At 44.4% G+C, this 14,850-nt stretch overlaps 3 protein-coding genes across 3 annotated transcripts; all 3 read right to left on the bottom strand.

Annotated features, from left to right (window-relative positions):
• Nucleotides 1-3: 3 nt before the first annotated feature.
• Nucleotides 4-4,293, bottom strand: si:ch73-196l6.5 (riboflavin transporter 2). The gene is made up of 4 exons (XM_035621310.2): nt 4,141-4,293; nt 1,667-2,693; nt 949-1,072; nt 4-785 (listed from the first exon to the last, which is right to left on the bottom strand). The coding sequence occupies exons 2-4, from the start codon at nt 2,680-2,682 to the stop codon at nt 576-578; spliced, it is 1,350 nt and encodes a 449-aa protein (XP_035477203.1). The 5' UTR covers nt 2,683-2,693; nt 4,141-4,293; the 3' UTR covers nt 4-575.
• Nucleotides 4,294-5,056: 763 nt separating this feature from the next.
• On the bottom strand, nt 5,057-9,406 carry slc52a2 (solute carrier family 52 member 2). Its single transcript, XM_035621312.2, has 4 exons — nt 9,142-9,406; nt 7,621-8,476; nt 7,405-7,528; nt 5,057-6,698 (listed from the first exon to the last, which is right to left on the bottom strand). The coding sequence occupies exons 1-4, from the start codon at nt 9,269-9,271 to the stop codon at nt 6,489-6,491; spliced, it is 1,320 nt and encodes a 439-aa protein (XP_035477205.1). The 5' UTR covers nt 9,272-9,406; the 3' UTR covers nt 5,057-6,488.
• Nucleotides 9,407-10,178: 772 nt separating this feature from the next.
• Nucleotides 10,179-14,830, bottom strand: LOC118292383. Its single transcript, XM_035621307.2, has 4 exons — nt 14,730-14,830; nt 13,904-13,969; nt 13,491-13,557; nt 10,179-13,263 (listed from the first exon to the last, which is right to left on the bottom strand). The coding sequence occupies exons 3-4, from the start codon at nt 13,549-13,551 to the stop codon at nt 10,721-10,723; spliced, it is 2,604 nt and encodes an 867-aa protein (XP_035477200.1). The 5' UTR covers nt 13,552-13,557; nt 13,904-13,969; nt 14,730-14,830; the 3' UTR covers nt 10,179-10,720.
• Between the last annotated feature and the right edge of the window lie 20 nt (nt 14,831-14,850).

Raw genomic sequence — 14,850 nt, forward strand, 5'->3', positions numbered from 1 at the left:
GTGTATCTTTAATGCACCTGTTTATTTATTATGTCTCATTCTGAAAATATGTGCTCATTATGTCATCAGATTACAAAGAGACACATACAGCTCAAACAATGCGATCAGAACACATCCAAATAAAAAATAAAAAATAATAATAATGCGACTTCATTATTTCTGTATTACAAATCCTCCATTTCCGCGCAGCTTGTGCAAATGAGATTTATTATTTTCCAAAGAATGCACAGGTCAGGGGTGAAACAGATCTCGTTAATCCCATTACACTGAACTTTTAGGCCAGTCGACTACAAACAGAGAGGAATGTGCCGAAATAAACAAGTGGGATCTATTGACAAATGAAAACGGAAAGAATTCCAAAAATGTCGTGAGCGCTCAACCCGCAGACCAGAATCAGATCAATGTACTTTGTCAGCTTTGTTCAGGAGTGATCCTGGCTACGTTTACAGTGTACCAAATTATTTTTTTTATTCTAACAAACAGAAACGCTCAAATGTCGCACTCAGATTCCGATGTGTCCAAGGGCAATAAATAGGCTCCGAAAGCGCCTCTCGCTCGGCGGCCCTCCGTGTCCTTCAGGGACACTTTGTGTTGCAGGGGTCCCCCGACGAGAAGAAGCTGAACACGCTGACCAGGGGGAACATGGTCACGGCTCCCAGCAGGGAGCCCAGCTGCACCACGGCCCCGCACCACACGAGGGCGCCGTGGCCCTCGTCGCGCAGGATCACGCCTATGATCACCTTCACGTAGGACAGAGTGAGGACGAAGGCGACCCAGGCCAACACCTGTGTGGGCGAGGAGAGAGAGAGAGAGAGAGAGAGAGAGGTGGCGGCTCTGAGATCTGCATCCATCCGTTCCCACTCTGGATGCCAACACGTGATGTGTGGGCGACTTTAATCCAATTTCCACCCCCCCTTAAAAAGATAATGTAGAAAATGTTGGACTCACCATGATGACACCACCCGAGGTGTGGTCAACCAGGAGGGGACAGGGACTCAGCGCCGCCATGCCCATGATGAAAGCTCCAACTCCACTGCCGACCACCGTGAGGGCGCCCATCAGCAGCAGGGATCTGCGGGAAGGAATACGCCAATTTGGAATGGGACGCAGCGGGGGGGGGGGTGGATTCTCCCTGTTGTTTGGCACAACTTCGCAAGCGCACAATAATGTGCCTTTGGTGCAATATCAACGGCACAAACCTGTGGAGAATGAGGATGATGCAGCTGCGAAAAGGCATTCGCAGTGGCGACCATCAGGAAGACTAATCCTGGAATAGGTGGATTAACCGATTCATCCGTTGCCAGAAAAGTCATCAAGAAAATATGCGTGTGCTCTCTTTTATCCGTCACATAGACTTTGCATTCATCGGTCAATCTAAAGAAAAACTATCTCCTGTCGTATTTCCCATATTGTGTCCGAGGTCAGTCTTTTTTAGGTTTTCAATCTTTGTCGGGGACATTCTCATTTTTCTCCATGTAAGTTGTACGTAGGTAAAGGTCGACGTGATTTATCCCTAAATCCTAGAGTTTTTTTTGTCCTGGTTCGGTGAAAAGATCTTGGCCCGACTGTGTTTCAATGTTACCGTTGGGATCAGTCTCTTGAAACTATGTATTTTTAATGTGACATCGTGCTATTTGCACAAAAGCAAGAATGATGAGGCACTGACCTTATCGGGAGGAACACGGCGATGAAGCAGGCCAGGGGGTTGGACACCGCGGCCATGGTGGCTGATAAGTGATAGGCGTTGTTCCCGTACGGCATGCACGAGTACGACTGCACCGAGGGAAGCACCACGTTGGTCAGCGCGTTGGCCCACGCCAGAATCGCGAAGATGTACAACACCTGCGTCCAGCTGTAAGTCCCGCTGCCAAAGCTGCTTCGGCGCTTCTGGTTTGCTTCGGGCCGGTACGGATCCATCATGGGCTTCTGCTCGGCCCAGTTCCTGCCTTTCTGAGCCTCCTCCTCCGATCCGTTCTTGTGTCGCCCGCCGGGATGCTCCCTGGCCACAGCCGGGTGGTAGTTCAGCAGCAGGAAAGCCGCCAGACTCACCAGCATCATGGCGCTCAGGACGTAGAAAAACACCTCGACGGAGAAGTTCGCTGGCTGATACTGGGCTTGGAGGTCAGAGGTGACGGGGCCGCTGGAAGAGTCCAGGGTGTGGTTCAGGGCCCGTGTGGTGTTAATGCAGTGGACCACCCCAACGCCCTGGATCAAAGCCACCAGAGCAGGCAGCAGGCCGCTCACACCCTCCCCAATGTAGTAGGTGGTCAGAAACTGAGGCTTGAGGCGCATCATGAAGGGCAGGAAGGTGACGGAGGAGGTGCAGTCGACGGCGGCGAGGAAGAAAGTCAAGACGAGGAGGGCCACGCTGCGGGGAACGCCTGCCACCACGACGGTCTCCCTCCAGAAGAAGGACAGCAGGAAGCTCGCCGCGGTGCCCAGGCCGATGATCACGTATATGACCGCGGTCTCATTCAGGGCGCCGGGCCGGAAGCGATGCATCAGGGCCACGAAGAGGGGCCCAACGTTGGCCATCTGGATGAGGACCGAGAGGTACGAAGGCAGGTACCAGCCCTCCGGGATCTGGGGGACAATCATGGGCAGCTCCACCCACAGGCCGTTGATGGACACCCAGGAGCCCATACCGAACAGGCAGGCCAACAGGTGCGTGAGGAGGGACATGTTTGTCTTCTCTGGAAATAAACAGCAAAGTATCCGTCATCGTCAGGCTGGTGAGATCCGTTCCAAACGTATAGCTGAACACCGACTTTGCAAAGACTTGGGCCTCGGATCTGAAACAGTTTTTTAGCCACGCTAGCAGCGTGGATGCTAACGTCAAAAGGTCAGTTGTACCACCATTTTAGTTGAAATAGCACAAGATGGTGCCTGTGGTCCTGGTTCTTGGTCTTGTTAAACACATAACAACTTTTTTTTAAATGAATTGTTTGTCCATTCAGTGAAAGTGAATAGTGCATTTAAGTTGGCGATCCTGAAAATACGAAAAATATGACTCGAAAAATATATAATAACATTTTGACATTTTGACATTTGCATGTCAAAGCATGTAAAGTAGAAAAAACTATGATTTGGTACAATTTAGGTAGATGCTTCACAATGAATTAATCGCAAGTTTGGTAGTTTAATCCCTACTAGTCCAACAGTCAGTGCACAGCAGGTCAACTGAACATGCAGAAATGTGATATCTGTCCACACTGAAAATAAAGTTTCCAATAATTCATGTTCTTGGAAACTTCAAAGGGCATTATTAGGCTAAATCAAGGATACGGTTGGGTTATATTAGGTTGCATAAAGAGTTGGGTTAGAAATGTCATAGTTATAATTTCAGTCATGCAATGCTCTCGAAACAAATGTGAGAGTCTTTGTTTGGCTCTTGCTGTTTTTGCCAAGTCATGGGAGCAAAAGCGCACGAGTAATATTCACAGAGAGCGAGCCGTCAAAGGGTTAAATCCGGCATTAATGTGTCACCACGAAGGTGGCGCGTCCTCTGCCAACGATTCATAAAGGTGCAATATGTGACTATTCCAAAATTTGGTTAATGTTTGTTGTTGATTTTATTGTCTGTCCTCAGCCGGGTCGCCGTGCAACGAGCAAAGTGTGAGCGTCTGCAGATTCTCGGTCTGGACACGTGAGTTGAAACAGCACAAAGCCCAAAAAGGTTTCACGCAGACCAAGAGCCAATATTCAAAGTTATTTCATTCGATCGCAGGCAGCGCGTGGGTTAAACCGAAAAAAAAACAACAAAGCACACAGCAAAGGAAACAGCAAAGACCACCTGCCTATGCTGGTCACAATTACATAACCTGAGAAAAACATCTGACCGGTGCCGTTTGTGTTCGTTAGGAGTCCTTAAGGAAACATTAACAAAAAAAGAATGAAAATTTAAATGATCGCTTTGCTCTGGAAGCGCAATCGCCATTTTAAGGAATCTCTTTGAAAGGTTCTGCAACAATTGTGAATCTTCGGAGCATCGGAACATGATGGAATCATCAAACGTACGCTTTTAAAACATCAAACATCAAAAGCAGCACTTTTGTGTGATAGGTAGAAAATAAACTGCACTCCAATTCCAAGTGATTCAAAGTCAGAGAGGCGATAGCGTGCACCCCTGGAGATACTCACATGCGCTTTGTTCAAGAGTTTCCTGCAGAGAGCGAAACGAGCCACGGTCGTGTGCAAGGGAGTGCGCTGGTGGATTAGAACCCTCCTCGCAGTAAGTGGGTGTGAGACCGAGTGGCCAACCATGACAAATGTTTTGTTAACTAATCAGTGTCTTAACCTCGTACGTCCACTGTCAGGACTCAATAGACGTCACATGCCGTAAATTTTCGGCCTCCTCGAAACTATTTTCGCCTGACACAATTTTTCTGAATGACAGAGATGACCCCAAGAATCAGTGGAATTCATTAATTCTGCTTAAGGGGATCATGGGATGTTTTGACTGTTCGGTTGCACAATTAGAACGGCATTAGAAATTCCCTAAACATTGTTGCAGGCAACGATAAGATTGTCATAACCTAAAGAAATCATTTGGAAGGAGAGATTACCAAAAGTAAATGTGGAACAATTCCTGTTCTCATGCTCACGGTTAATTCCTTAATATTTTTGAAGGAATGAATTGCCTTACTGCCACAAGTAATTGAGATTGATACCACTATCAAAAGCCTGTTTAATCATTTTTTAAATTTGGTATTAATGGCAGGAACATGAACCACGGATCATAAAATCACATTTTAAAATGTGAAACTAAAAAATCTTAGAGTTTGGTGCTATTTTTCTTATTAGTCCGATATTCCTCATCCGATGAGTTTTCATCGAAGATCATTTTCCATCTGATGTCAACAGAATTTAGAAATATACAAAGGTCACTAGCACGTTATAAATTAGTGTTATTTTCATCCTATAAACAGCTGATCACTGAATTCCACGTGTGCAATATTCTAATGAGTGCTGCTAACCAAGAATATTTCTTTTTCCAAAATACAACTTAGGTTAAATTAAAGTTCATGGACCATAATGCTCAATCATGCAAAGAACATTTTCAACAAATTGTAGCCATTTAATGTAATACGATAATGTATGAATAACATTCAATAAAAAAAATTAAAAATCAACAAAATGGCAACAGATGTGAAATGTCACAAATTTAACAGATTATTGAATAACAAAATTATTAATAAAAAGCTAGATTCCCAAGATAAAGTCCAGGCAAATTCAAAAGACACTCTTCCGTTTACAATGTACTGTAGCAGCAATGTGGACAGAATTACCTCACAAGGTATTATTGAGTATAAAAGATATTCATTACATTTGATAACAAAAATTCCCTGTCCCTCAAAACTTCACACTAATTACTTTACTATTCATCAAGGACAGATCAATTATTTCCTTCAGGTAACAACATAACTGGATAATAAATTCATAAATGAGTTTAAATCTAAAGGAAACCTGACATTTATGAAAGCCACATTTTGTTAAGGTCAACACTAGGGCTGCAACTAACGATTATTTTCCGTTATCGATTAATCTCTCAATTGTTTTCTCGATTATCGATTAGTTCTTTGGTCCATAAAATGTCATAAAATGCCAAAAAAAAGTGGATAGTGTTTCTCCAACCGCAAGATGATATTTTGTTTTGTCAACAGACCAAAGATATTCAGTTTACTGTCATAGAGGAGCGAGGAAACCAGAACATATTCACATGGAAGAAGCTGAAATCAGAGAGTTTAGACTTTTTGAAGATTAATGAATTATCAAAATAGTTGTTGGTTAATTTAGTAGTCGATTACTAATCGATTAACTGCTGCAGCTCTAATTAACACTTTGGAATAAAATCAAGAAATGCCAGAGTGTGTTTAAAGTTACTGCATTATAACTTTTATAATACAAGAAGCTGTATATTGTATCCGACTGATGATATTTTACAAGTTGTATTTCATGCTTATAGGGAATCAAAAGGGAAGATATAGTCAGACATTTGAAAACAAAAAAGGAAGCAATAATGTTTGACATTTAGGGATTGGACTACAGTTTGCATCTAACTCAATAATTAGCTCCAGGAGCAAAGAATGGGGATGAATAAGTTAATGGTTGTGTCCCTGAAGAAATAACTTTTCACATGATCTGTTGTTGTGGGAAAAACCCATCAGCAGTTGTTTTTTCCAACTTTCAACTACAGTGTTTTTATTATAAAATACCACACAAAGCACTTGCGGTGTTCCCCCCCCCCATCCTACGCGATTCATATCCTCTTGGTCAATGTGCAGAAGAATCACAGTGCTCCCATTATCAGGGAATGTTTTTGCTTCCGCGGGCTCAGAGGCCTCTCAAGAGTCAAAGGGAGGATGAAGGCATGATCCTCGAGGGAAATGAGGCCAAGACAGATCTGGTGCGTCATTCAGGAACCACAAAAAACAAAAACAAAAAAGCCAGTTCCTTGTGAGGAAACATTAAATATCTCTCCCCGCCTGCTAACTGCAGTTGTCCACACACTCCTGAGCTCTGGCAAACACTTGATAGACATTGACCAGGGGGAATATGGTGAGGGCTCCGACCAGGGAGCCGGCCTGGATGGCGATGCCGCACCACAGCAGGGCGGCGTGACCCTCCTCGTGAAGCAAAGTCCCAATCACCACCTTCAGATACGAGAAGAGGCCGGTGAAGATGATCCAGGAGACGACCTGCAGGGTGCACAAACAGTCAGAAAAAGAACAGGCCAAACTGAATTTGAATTGCATTTGTGATCCGGCGCCTTCTGCATTGAACCCTGTATTCACAAAGTTCACAATTGTTTTTCTTCATATTTATAAAAGCTGATTTTCGCAGAATACTTCTGTCTGCTCCGTCACTAGTTACAGCAGCGAATGTAAAGAACGTCGAAGAGGCCGAGTTTCTCCGACTGTTTCATCCATGAGACTCTTGTAATGCGTCCCCACATGACTCATGTAGTTCAATTCAACAAACTTTTACGAGTAATATGATCATACCACGGGAAATAAGTAGTAATCAATCAAACTATAAATTCAATTAAAAAATTACCATTGAGTCATTCACCTTATTTTAAGTCTCTATCTTATCAAATATTCATGTGGTGCACAGATTCATGTTCAAGAAATTACTCTAGCATGTTTTTATGTGTGTATTCTCTGTTTACACATTTAGCCCTCAAAGTGCGACACATGTATGTGTGTGTATGTTCATTTACTCTATACGTGTACAAACCCTAGGTTCGATTACAATTAAACAAATTAAAGTTTTTTTATGTTTAGGCAAAGTTCTAGTATGTTTGCTCCTGTTATGACAACATGTGACGTTTAATACTAAATAATGTAAAATACTTGCGTTAGAATCGAATAATTACAAAAAAAACTTGGTATAACCACTCACCACTAAAGCTTGACCAGCAGGGTTTCCCATGAGCGGTGGACAGGGGCTGAGCGCTGCTACGCCCATGAGATATGCAGCAAACACTCCGCCTGCCAAAGACAAGAACCCAAGACCCATGGAGGTCCTGGAGAAAAAAGAAGATTTGATCATAAATACAAATAGTCACAAATATCAAAGCTAAAAATATTTTTTACGTAGTTTCTTATATCATCTCACCTGAGGACGACGAACATGGCCAGGAAGCAGGCCAGGGGGTTCGCTATGTTGCCAAAGACCACGGAGAGGTGAAAGGTCATGGTGCTGTAGGGCAGACAGGTGAAACTCTGCACCGACGGCAGGACCCCGTTGGTGAGGGCGTTGGAGACGGCGAGCAGCGACAGCAGGTAGATGTTTCGTGAGGTCCAGAATGTCTGAGCTGGCGGCTGTTCCTCCACGTGCACATGCTCCTCGGACACCGGCGACCCTCCGTTGTGCAGCGGGTGCGTCTCCCCTCCGTTCTTCGTCGCCGCCGCGCCATCGGCCGCCGGCGGCGCGTCGTCTTGCTGCGACTCGGTCTGTCTCCGCGACAAAGCCAGGAAGCTCAGAGCCGAGACCACTAGCATGACAAACAAGAACCAGAAGAAATTCTGAGCGGGAAATCTCTCCTTTAAGTACTCTGGATGCACCGTGCCGTTGACAGTTTTACACTCCAGCTTGCTGACGCCTTGCCCTAAGGCCACGATACACGGAAACAAGGCACTGAGGCCCTGACCGATGAAGAAAGTACGGATGTACTGAGGGGGGTAGCGGAACGTGAAGGGCAGGAAGGTGACGTTGGACGTGCAGCAGACCAACGACAACACAAAGGTGAAGAGCATGAACGGCAGCGACCTATTCTCTCCCGCTATTGTGACGGTGTGCGACCAGAAGACGGCCAGGAGAGCGGCCGCCACCACCGCTAGCGCCTGGATGCAGTGGATGACCAGGCGTTCGTTCAGTCGCCCCGGGGCACAGTGGTGAGTGACGGTCACCGCGATCGGACCCAGGTTCCCGAAGGCTATCAATACCGAGAGGTAGGCAGGCAGGTTCCACGCTGAAACAACGAGAAGAAGAAGAAGACAAATATCAGTTAGGGTCATTTACAACATTTTAGTCAGGAAAAAATGTGACAACGATTTGGATTTTGTTCAATTTCTTTTACAAAACTAAAGTACTTTGGATGTAATTTTATTCAGACATGTCATCTTGAGATTGGGAATTTTGTAGATAGAATATATTATATCTAATATATATTTAATAAACTGCGATACACAATTACAGGAGCCATTTCTAGATCTGTCTGTGCTGCGACAATATCGTATATGAACAATCCTGTATATATTGTTCACATTGTATGTTATTGCTATTTATTATGCCTCACTTTTGTCATGTTTGTATTTCTTAATGTCGTGAAGGTTTGTTAACTCATTTATTACATTACAAAACCTAAAGTTCTTATTGATCCTATTCTCTTTTACTATTGATCACATGACTTTTTTTGTGGGGAAACGAAACCACTGGTCGGTAGTAGCTAGCTAGCTAGCATCAAGCTAACATCGCCCGGTTGGACGTGGGGGAACACATGAAGCCAAAACCGGTTATAACAACAACAACAACAACAACAACAACATGGTTGTGAAAGCAGGCCGGGCGGGAGGAAGACGACGAGGTCGGATGAGGTGAACACGTGTCGTGTGTGCAGGTTGTTTTCGAACTGACCTTCGGGCAGCACCTTGACGACCACCGGCAGCTCGACCCACAGACTGTTGACGGAAACCCAGGAGCCCATGGCGAACAGAGCCATCAGCCCGTGGGTCACCGCGGCGCCGCTCCACCAGCTGCCGGACATGGTGCCGCTGACTCCGGCCAGAGGGAACCAAGAGAAAGTTCGGGAGACTCGCCGACAGCTGTGTGTCCTGCGATTCCTCCGCTTCCTCCCTCCACGCGCTGCAGCGTAGTAGCCGGAACAGTAGTGGACGCTTACGTAAAGTTCCCGCCCCTTTTCAGTTGCCTTCGCGTACCCCTCGTAAGTCACACTTTCATAACCGACCGTGTCGTACTTTGACAAGGACCGTCGACCTTTCTGTAGCACAATACAAAGCCTGTGGCCAAATTTAACCGTTAACATAACAATTCTTTATAATAATGATAATTTAGATAACATATATAATATATAATAATACAAAATAATAATAGCCGGTCTAGTCTGCGACAGTGGCTTATCATTTGTCAATGTGTTTGTACGGGTAGCATAGTAGATGTCCATTTTTCCGATACTCACGAATGCACCGTGATACGGGTGGCGCCTCCGTAATGCAGCTGGTTTTACCACACAAAAAATATCAACACTTGAGGACCTTTATTTGCTGGACACTGACCAGTTAGTTATTATGACACAAGTATATTTGAGTTATTTAATCTCCCATAACATCAAATAAAATACAAAAGCCCCCCCCCCGTCTCATAAAGCCTTGACATCGACCCCAATAAGCCGTTCTGCCATGTTCTTTTCACGAGCTCCTCCCAGTCAATGAATTTTTTAAGCATAAACTCATTGACATTGCTGCTGGAGGTGATGCAACCACGTGTGGCCTTTGTGCTAGTGACTATAAAGAAAAAAAACAAAATCCCAGGTCAGCAGCCCAGTCGTGAACCGAGACTAAAGCTGGGCAATGTTTTGGAACAATGAATTCAATGGGAAAGAGATTCAATTAACATTTTCTACTTTACCATAAAGTAAACAACAACAACAACAACGGAACATAGGAGATGTTTATTTTGACAGTGATTCGTATTAACATCTTTTCGTTCAGCAGTAGCTACTGACTGACCTCTGCGTGATCGCAATCGGAAACAATCTTGTATTAAAAAAAACATACATATGTTTTAACATTGTGTTTTCAGGAAGTAGTAACAATACAGTGCCAAGCAAATTAAAGAGTTTGGCTATATCAAAAAAATCTAATTAAAAAAAAGGGATTTTCCTCTGATGGCATTAAATATTTCGTTTTTACAACACACATTACAAGGCATCAACAGACAAATTTGCATTAATGAATGGCCATGGAACTGGTTGCTAATGGAAATGCTTCAGCAGCACTCTCATTGAATGCTCCTCTGTCCGTCAGCGTATCAATCCCGTCCTGCTTTAGATAATTGGTTTGGATCGGTCCGACCAGTCCTGTTTACTTTACATAATAGTGTGTTGTTTCAAAACATTGAGGTCACTGTGCGCATTTATGCATATTTTGTAAAAACAAAATCATGTAAGGAAGTCACATGTTAACACATGTTCCATCTAACGGTATCCCAGCCCTCCCATGCTGCTGCTTGCTGCAGCCGGGTCTTGGAGCACAGGCTTTTGTTTTGTCCTTTTAGGTTCCAAAACAAGAGAGTAGCCAGGTTTAACACGTGGCAGTGCGAGCTTCAGCTTTATCACCATTTCTGTGCTGTTGCGGAAAAGGCAATCGAGGTTTGGGTCCGTGTTGTTGAGGATCATCTTCTGGTAAAGGATCTCGCAGCGGATCGCTTCTCGTTTCTCCGCCCGGGTTTTCCCGTCAAAGCGCAGCATCATCTTGTCGACGTCTTGCTGCGTTTTGCACGGCCCTCTGTTTCGGCTCACCATAGCTATTATGTAATCCCTGTCCATGTTCTCCACAATCTCCTCTTGGTGGACCGTCACCGACTTCTCCCTTTTAGTGCTGCTAGCATCTTTTTGGCCAGAGTGTGAATACCTTTTAGCCTGCGAATCGAAAGATTTGTCGGAGTCGTCGTCATCGTCATCACATGACTCAGACTCGTCATCTTCCTGAGAGCTATCCGTTGACGAGTTCTTGTGTGAGGAGCACTTTGAGGGCTTTCCGGGTCTTTTCTTCTTGTGATGGTATGCGTTGCCATAGGGGTATTCCGCCATCAGTACGGAGAACGTGCAACTTACCATTTGTGAGCTCAAATCTGGCGAAGGGAGTTGGGAAAATTTACCTCCAGGCAGGAAATCCTTCAGGTGTTCCTCGGTGACGGCTGCGATCACCTTTATTGCCCTCTTCAAACAAGCTCTGATCATGTCCCGATTTGTGTGCCACTGCCCGCAGAAATCAAAGACGCCCTCAAAGGTTTTCTCTTGCAACGGGAACTGCAGAAAAACATTCGTGGCCTCTTCGGGCTCCAGGAGAGTCGAAGGGTCTTTGGACCAATCGAGGAACTTTTGGTAGAGACAGAGCATGTATTTGCCGAAGAGGGAATACTCGCCTCCACTTTTCAGGAGCTGCCAGTAGGGACCGAGGACTTTGCAGTAGACGATGGCCATTACACACACAAGGCTCTGAATCACGGAATCGTTGGCATCAGCAGCGACACTCTCCAGAATGACGTTGGGACATTCGTCGTTGTCCAGCGACAGCAGATCAGAGAAGAAAGGGGCGATCTCTTTGTGGTGGTGAATGAGACCTGCAGCAGCTTCGAAGTAGTTGTTGAATCGGTTGGAGCGATTTACTGCAATTCTGGACGGGTTTTTCTTTTCCTCGCAGAAGGCTACCCAGTGTTTTCTGTAGTTCTGCCAGTCCGAGGTTCCCGGGCTTAGGACACCACAAGCCATGTGAATGTAGCGTGAAGTGGCGCTTTCTGTCATGTTCACAAAGTTCTTGAATTTGGGAAGCTTGTCGCGGCCCAGCTTCTCTCCCGTCGAGAGGGTGATCTCTTTTTCGAAGCTCGTAATGTGCTGCTCGACCGCGTCGTGCACTTCCACGAGGAAATTGGCGTTGTAGTTTAAAAACACCACAGGCGAGGCCAGCGAAACGTCCTCGCCGAGTGACTCGAGTTTGCTCTCGAACTCTGCCATGGCTGGATGCTCCTTGCACGTCAGATTGTAGTGGTTCTTGAGGAGATCCAAGGAAACCTGCTTGCACGTTGCAGTTTTCCCGCCGTACACACTCGACAGCTTTTGGACGGACAGCATTGCGATGTCAAGCAGGGTCAGCGCCTCTCCTTTGCTGTCCAATGTTTCCTCTCCACTGCTGGATTCTTTCGAATCCTCATCGCTTTCATCACGTACAGAAACGTGTTCTTTCAGTATCACCTTCTTTATGATGCCTCTGCTCATTTCAGAGCCCTCACCTTGCATGATTTCATAGCTCTCATACTCCTCCTTGATTTTAACTTTTTCATAATCATCTCTTCTCATACGTTTCTTCGCGAGAAATCTTGGCGTTTTTTTCCGCACCAGTTCAAATGGACTTTGAAGCAGATTCTCCATCGCCACATTCCTCCTGTTACTTCTCGTTTCATAGTTATGGTAATATTGTTTTAACTTTTTTATCTTGGCCTTGAGAATTCTGTACGCCACTTGAATGTTCCCGTTCTTACAAAACTCTGCGTTGAAGTTTCTGAGCCAAGAAACTATGACGACTGGGGCGATTTTCTCCCTCGTGACAAAGTTGCTCAACTCAAGAATCAATCCATTTGTGACTTCGATTGACTGTGCCCGCTCTGAGAAATCCCTCATTTCCAAAAGATGCTGTCGTTCAACTCCAATGCTGTCACATATCGGGCCGACAAAGTTGAAGTTGGCATCTGATTCCAGGAAGGTCAGCCGCGCTTCACTTCCCAAACTCGACGTCGCTGCGATGCCTCTTTCAATCAAGCGTCGGAAATCAGCTGAGTAGTGTCTGGGGAAAATTGTCTTGAGCCAACTAACAATGGCAATCCATGGAAAATTATTATCCTCTCTCATAAGTCCCACTTGAATCAGAAGTCTGTTCTTGCACGGTGCCTGTTCAAGCTCCAATCCTTCCCCCGACTGAGGACCAATGAAATCTGCAACAAGCTTCCAGAAGTACTCATCTCCTGAAAAACAGAAAAGAAGTGATTAGAGAGGAAATGCATGACACAAGAGGTAAGTTTGAAAATTTTGATTGAACTGGAGGCAGGGTTTCTAAAAAAAATTCTCTAAGAGCAACAACAATTCTATTATCTATATATAATGCTGTATATATAGATAATTATCTCATACAGTCATCGTATTAGCAGTTTTAGTACATGACTACATTTTACTTTAAAGGTTTTCATCTTACTCAAATTGGCTTCAGTCACAGCTGCTTTTCCACACAGCGAGAAATCCTGGCCCTCCTCCATTGTCCGCTGTTTTAAAAGAGGAAACACATTAGTAAACTTTCGGTACTCAGTTTCTATAAGCTTAAAGAAAAAAATGGGTATATACATTGTGACAAAATGCTTTCCAATTTTTATCCATGTGTAACCCCCCCCCCACAAAGTCTTGTTGAAATCATCATTTTCATACTGTGATTGTTTTCTATGCATTTAAGTTAAGATCAGAAATGTCCCATTAGCAGTACCACAACTTTTGGGTTAATCACTCATTTAATTTCCAGTAAGCGTAAAAAAATATGGAGACTAATACTAATATAAATGTATTCTTTACAATGAAAAAAAAACCCGAAAGCGATGAACTAGAGCAGAGTCATACTTTCAGTGTTGCCCCGGAGAACGCACCAGTGCAGAAAAAGAATGAAGCTCCGTTTTTTTAGCTTCCCTAGAAAAAAGAGAAAGAGAATAAGTAAAGTTTTGACCATGTTTTGTTAATGTTAACATTGTTAAGTTAGAGATTATTCTTATTAACTTCAAAGTTGCTGAATTGCATTTAAATACATGCATAGTTGTGTGGTGGTGCTGTTGAATTGTCCTGAGGTAACACAAATAATGTGAATGATTACAAACATTTTTTTTACCAAATCATAATTCCTGTTTTTTTTATCAAGTTAGTCATGTCAATCAATTTCAACAAAACCTGAACATAGCAACTTTCTTGAGAGTAGGTTTACGTTGCAGGGTTATTGTGTTAATCTGTATTATTATAAGTGAGGTGTACATAACACTCACGTGTGTTATTTTGTGCCACAAGTTATAAAGCCCCTAAAGCCCCCCCCCCCCCCCCCCCCCCACTCAACCAGCATGCATGCACTTTCTTCCCCCATTAAGGTCTAGTGAACAAAAGAAAAAAAAGGAACTCCCTGTAGTTTACTGGCTCTGACTACAATCGGAGTTTAACGGAATAAAAGCTTTAACACCACATCTGCAAAAGAGAGCTAATTCTGCACGCTAATGTTAGCCCTGTGAGCTACTTGCTAATGTTAGCAAACAACCTTAGGGGGAGGAAATGTAAGCGCAATACGCTGCAGCAATCCGCGGATAACACCGGAGCAGGAGAGCCGTGCTGCAAGCTGTAGCGCTTTCAAATACTTTCAAATGTACGAACAATAAGATGATTTTTTTTAAAAACACGAGTTACCTACCAACGGACTAGAACATCTTCACTTCCTCCTCGTTACTACAACAACAACAAGGTCCACGCCGCGGAGAGGTGGAAAATAGTTGAGCTGGCCACTGATTGGACAGCTACACAGAAGGCGGGGC

This window comes from Scophthalmus maximus, chromosome 22 (genome assembly GCF_022379125.1).
Source record: "Scophthalmus maximus strain ysfricsl-2021 chromosome 22, ASM2237912v1, whole genome shotgun sequence".
In the NCBI taxonomy this organism is placed as follows: domain Eukaryota; kingdom Metazoa; phylum Chordata; class Actinopteri; order Pleuronectiformes; family Scophthalmidae; genus Scophthalmus; species Scophthalmus maximus.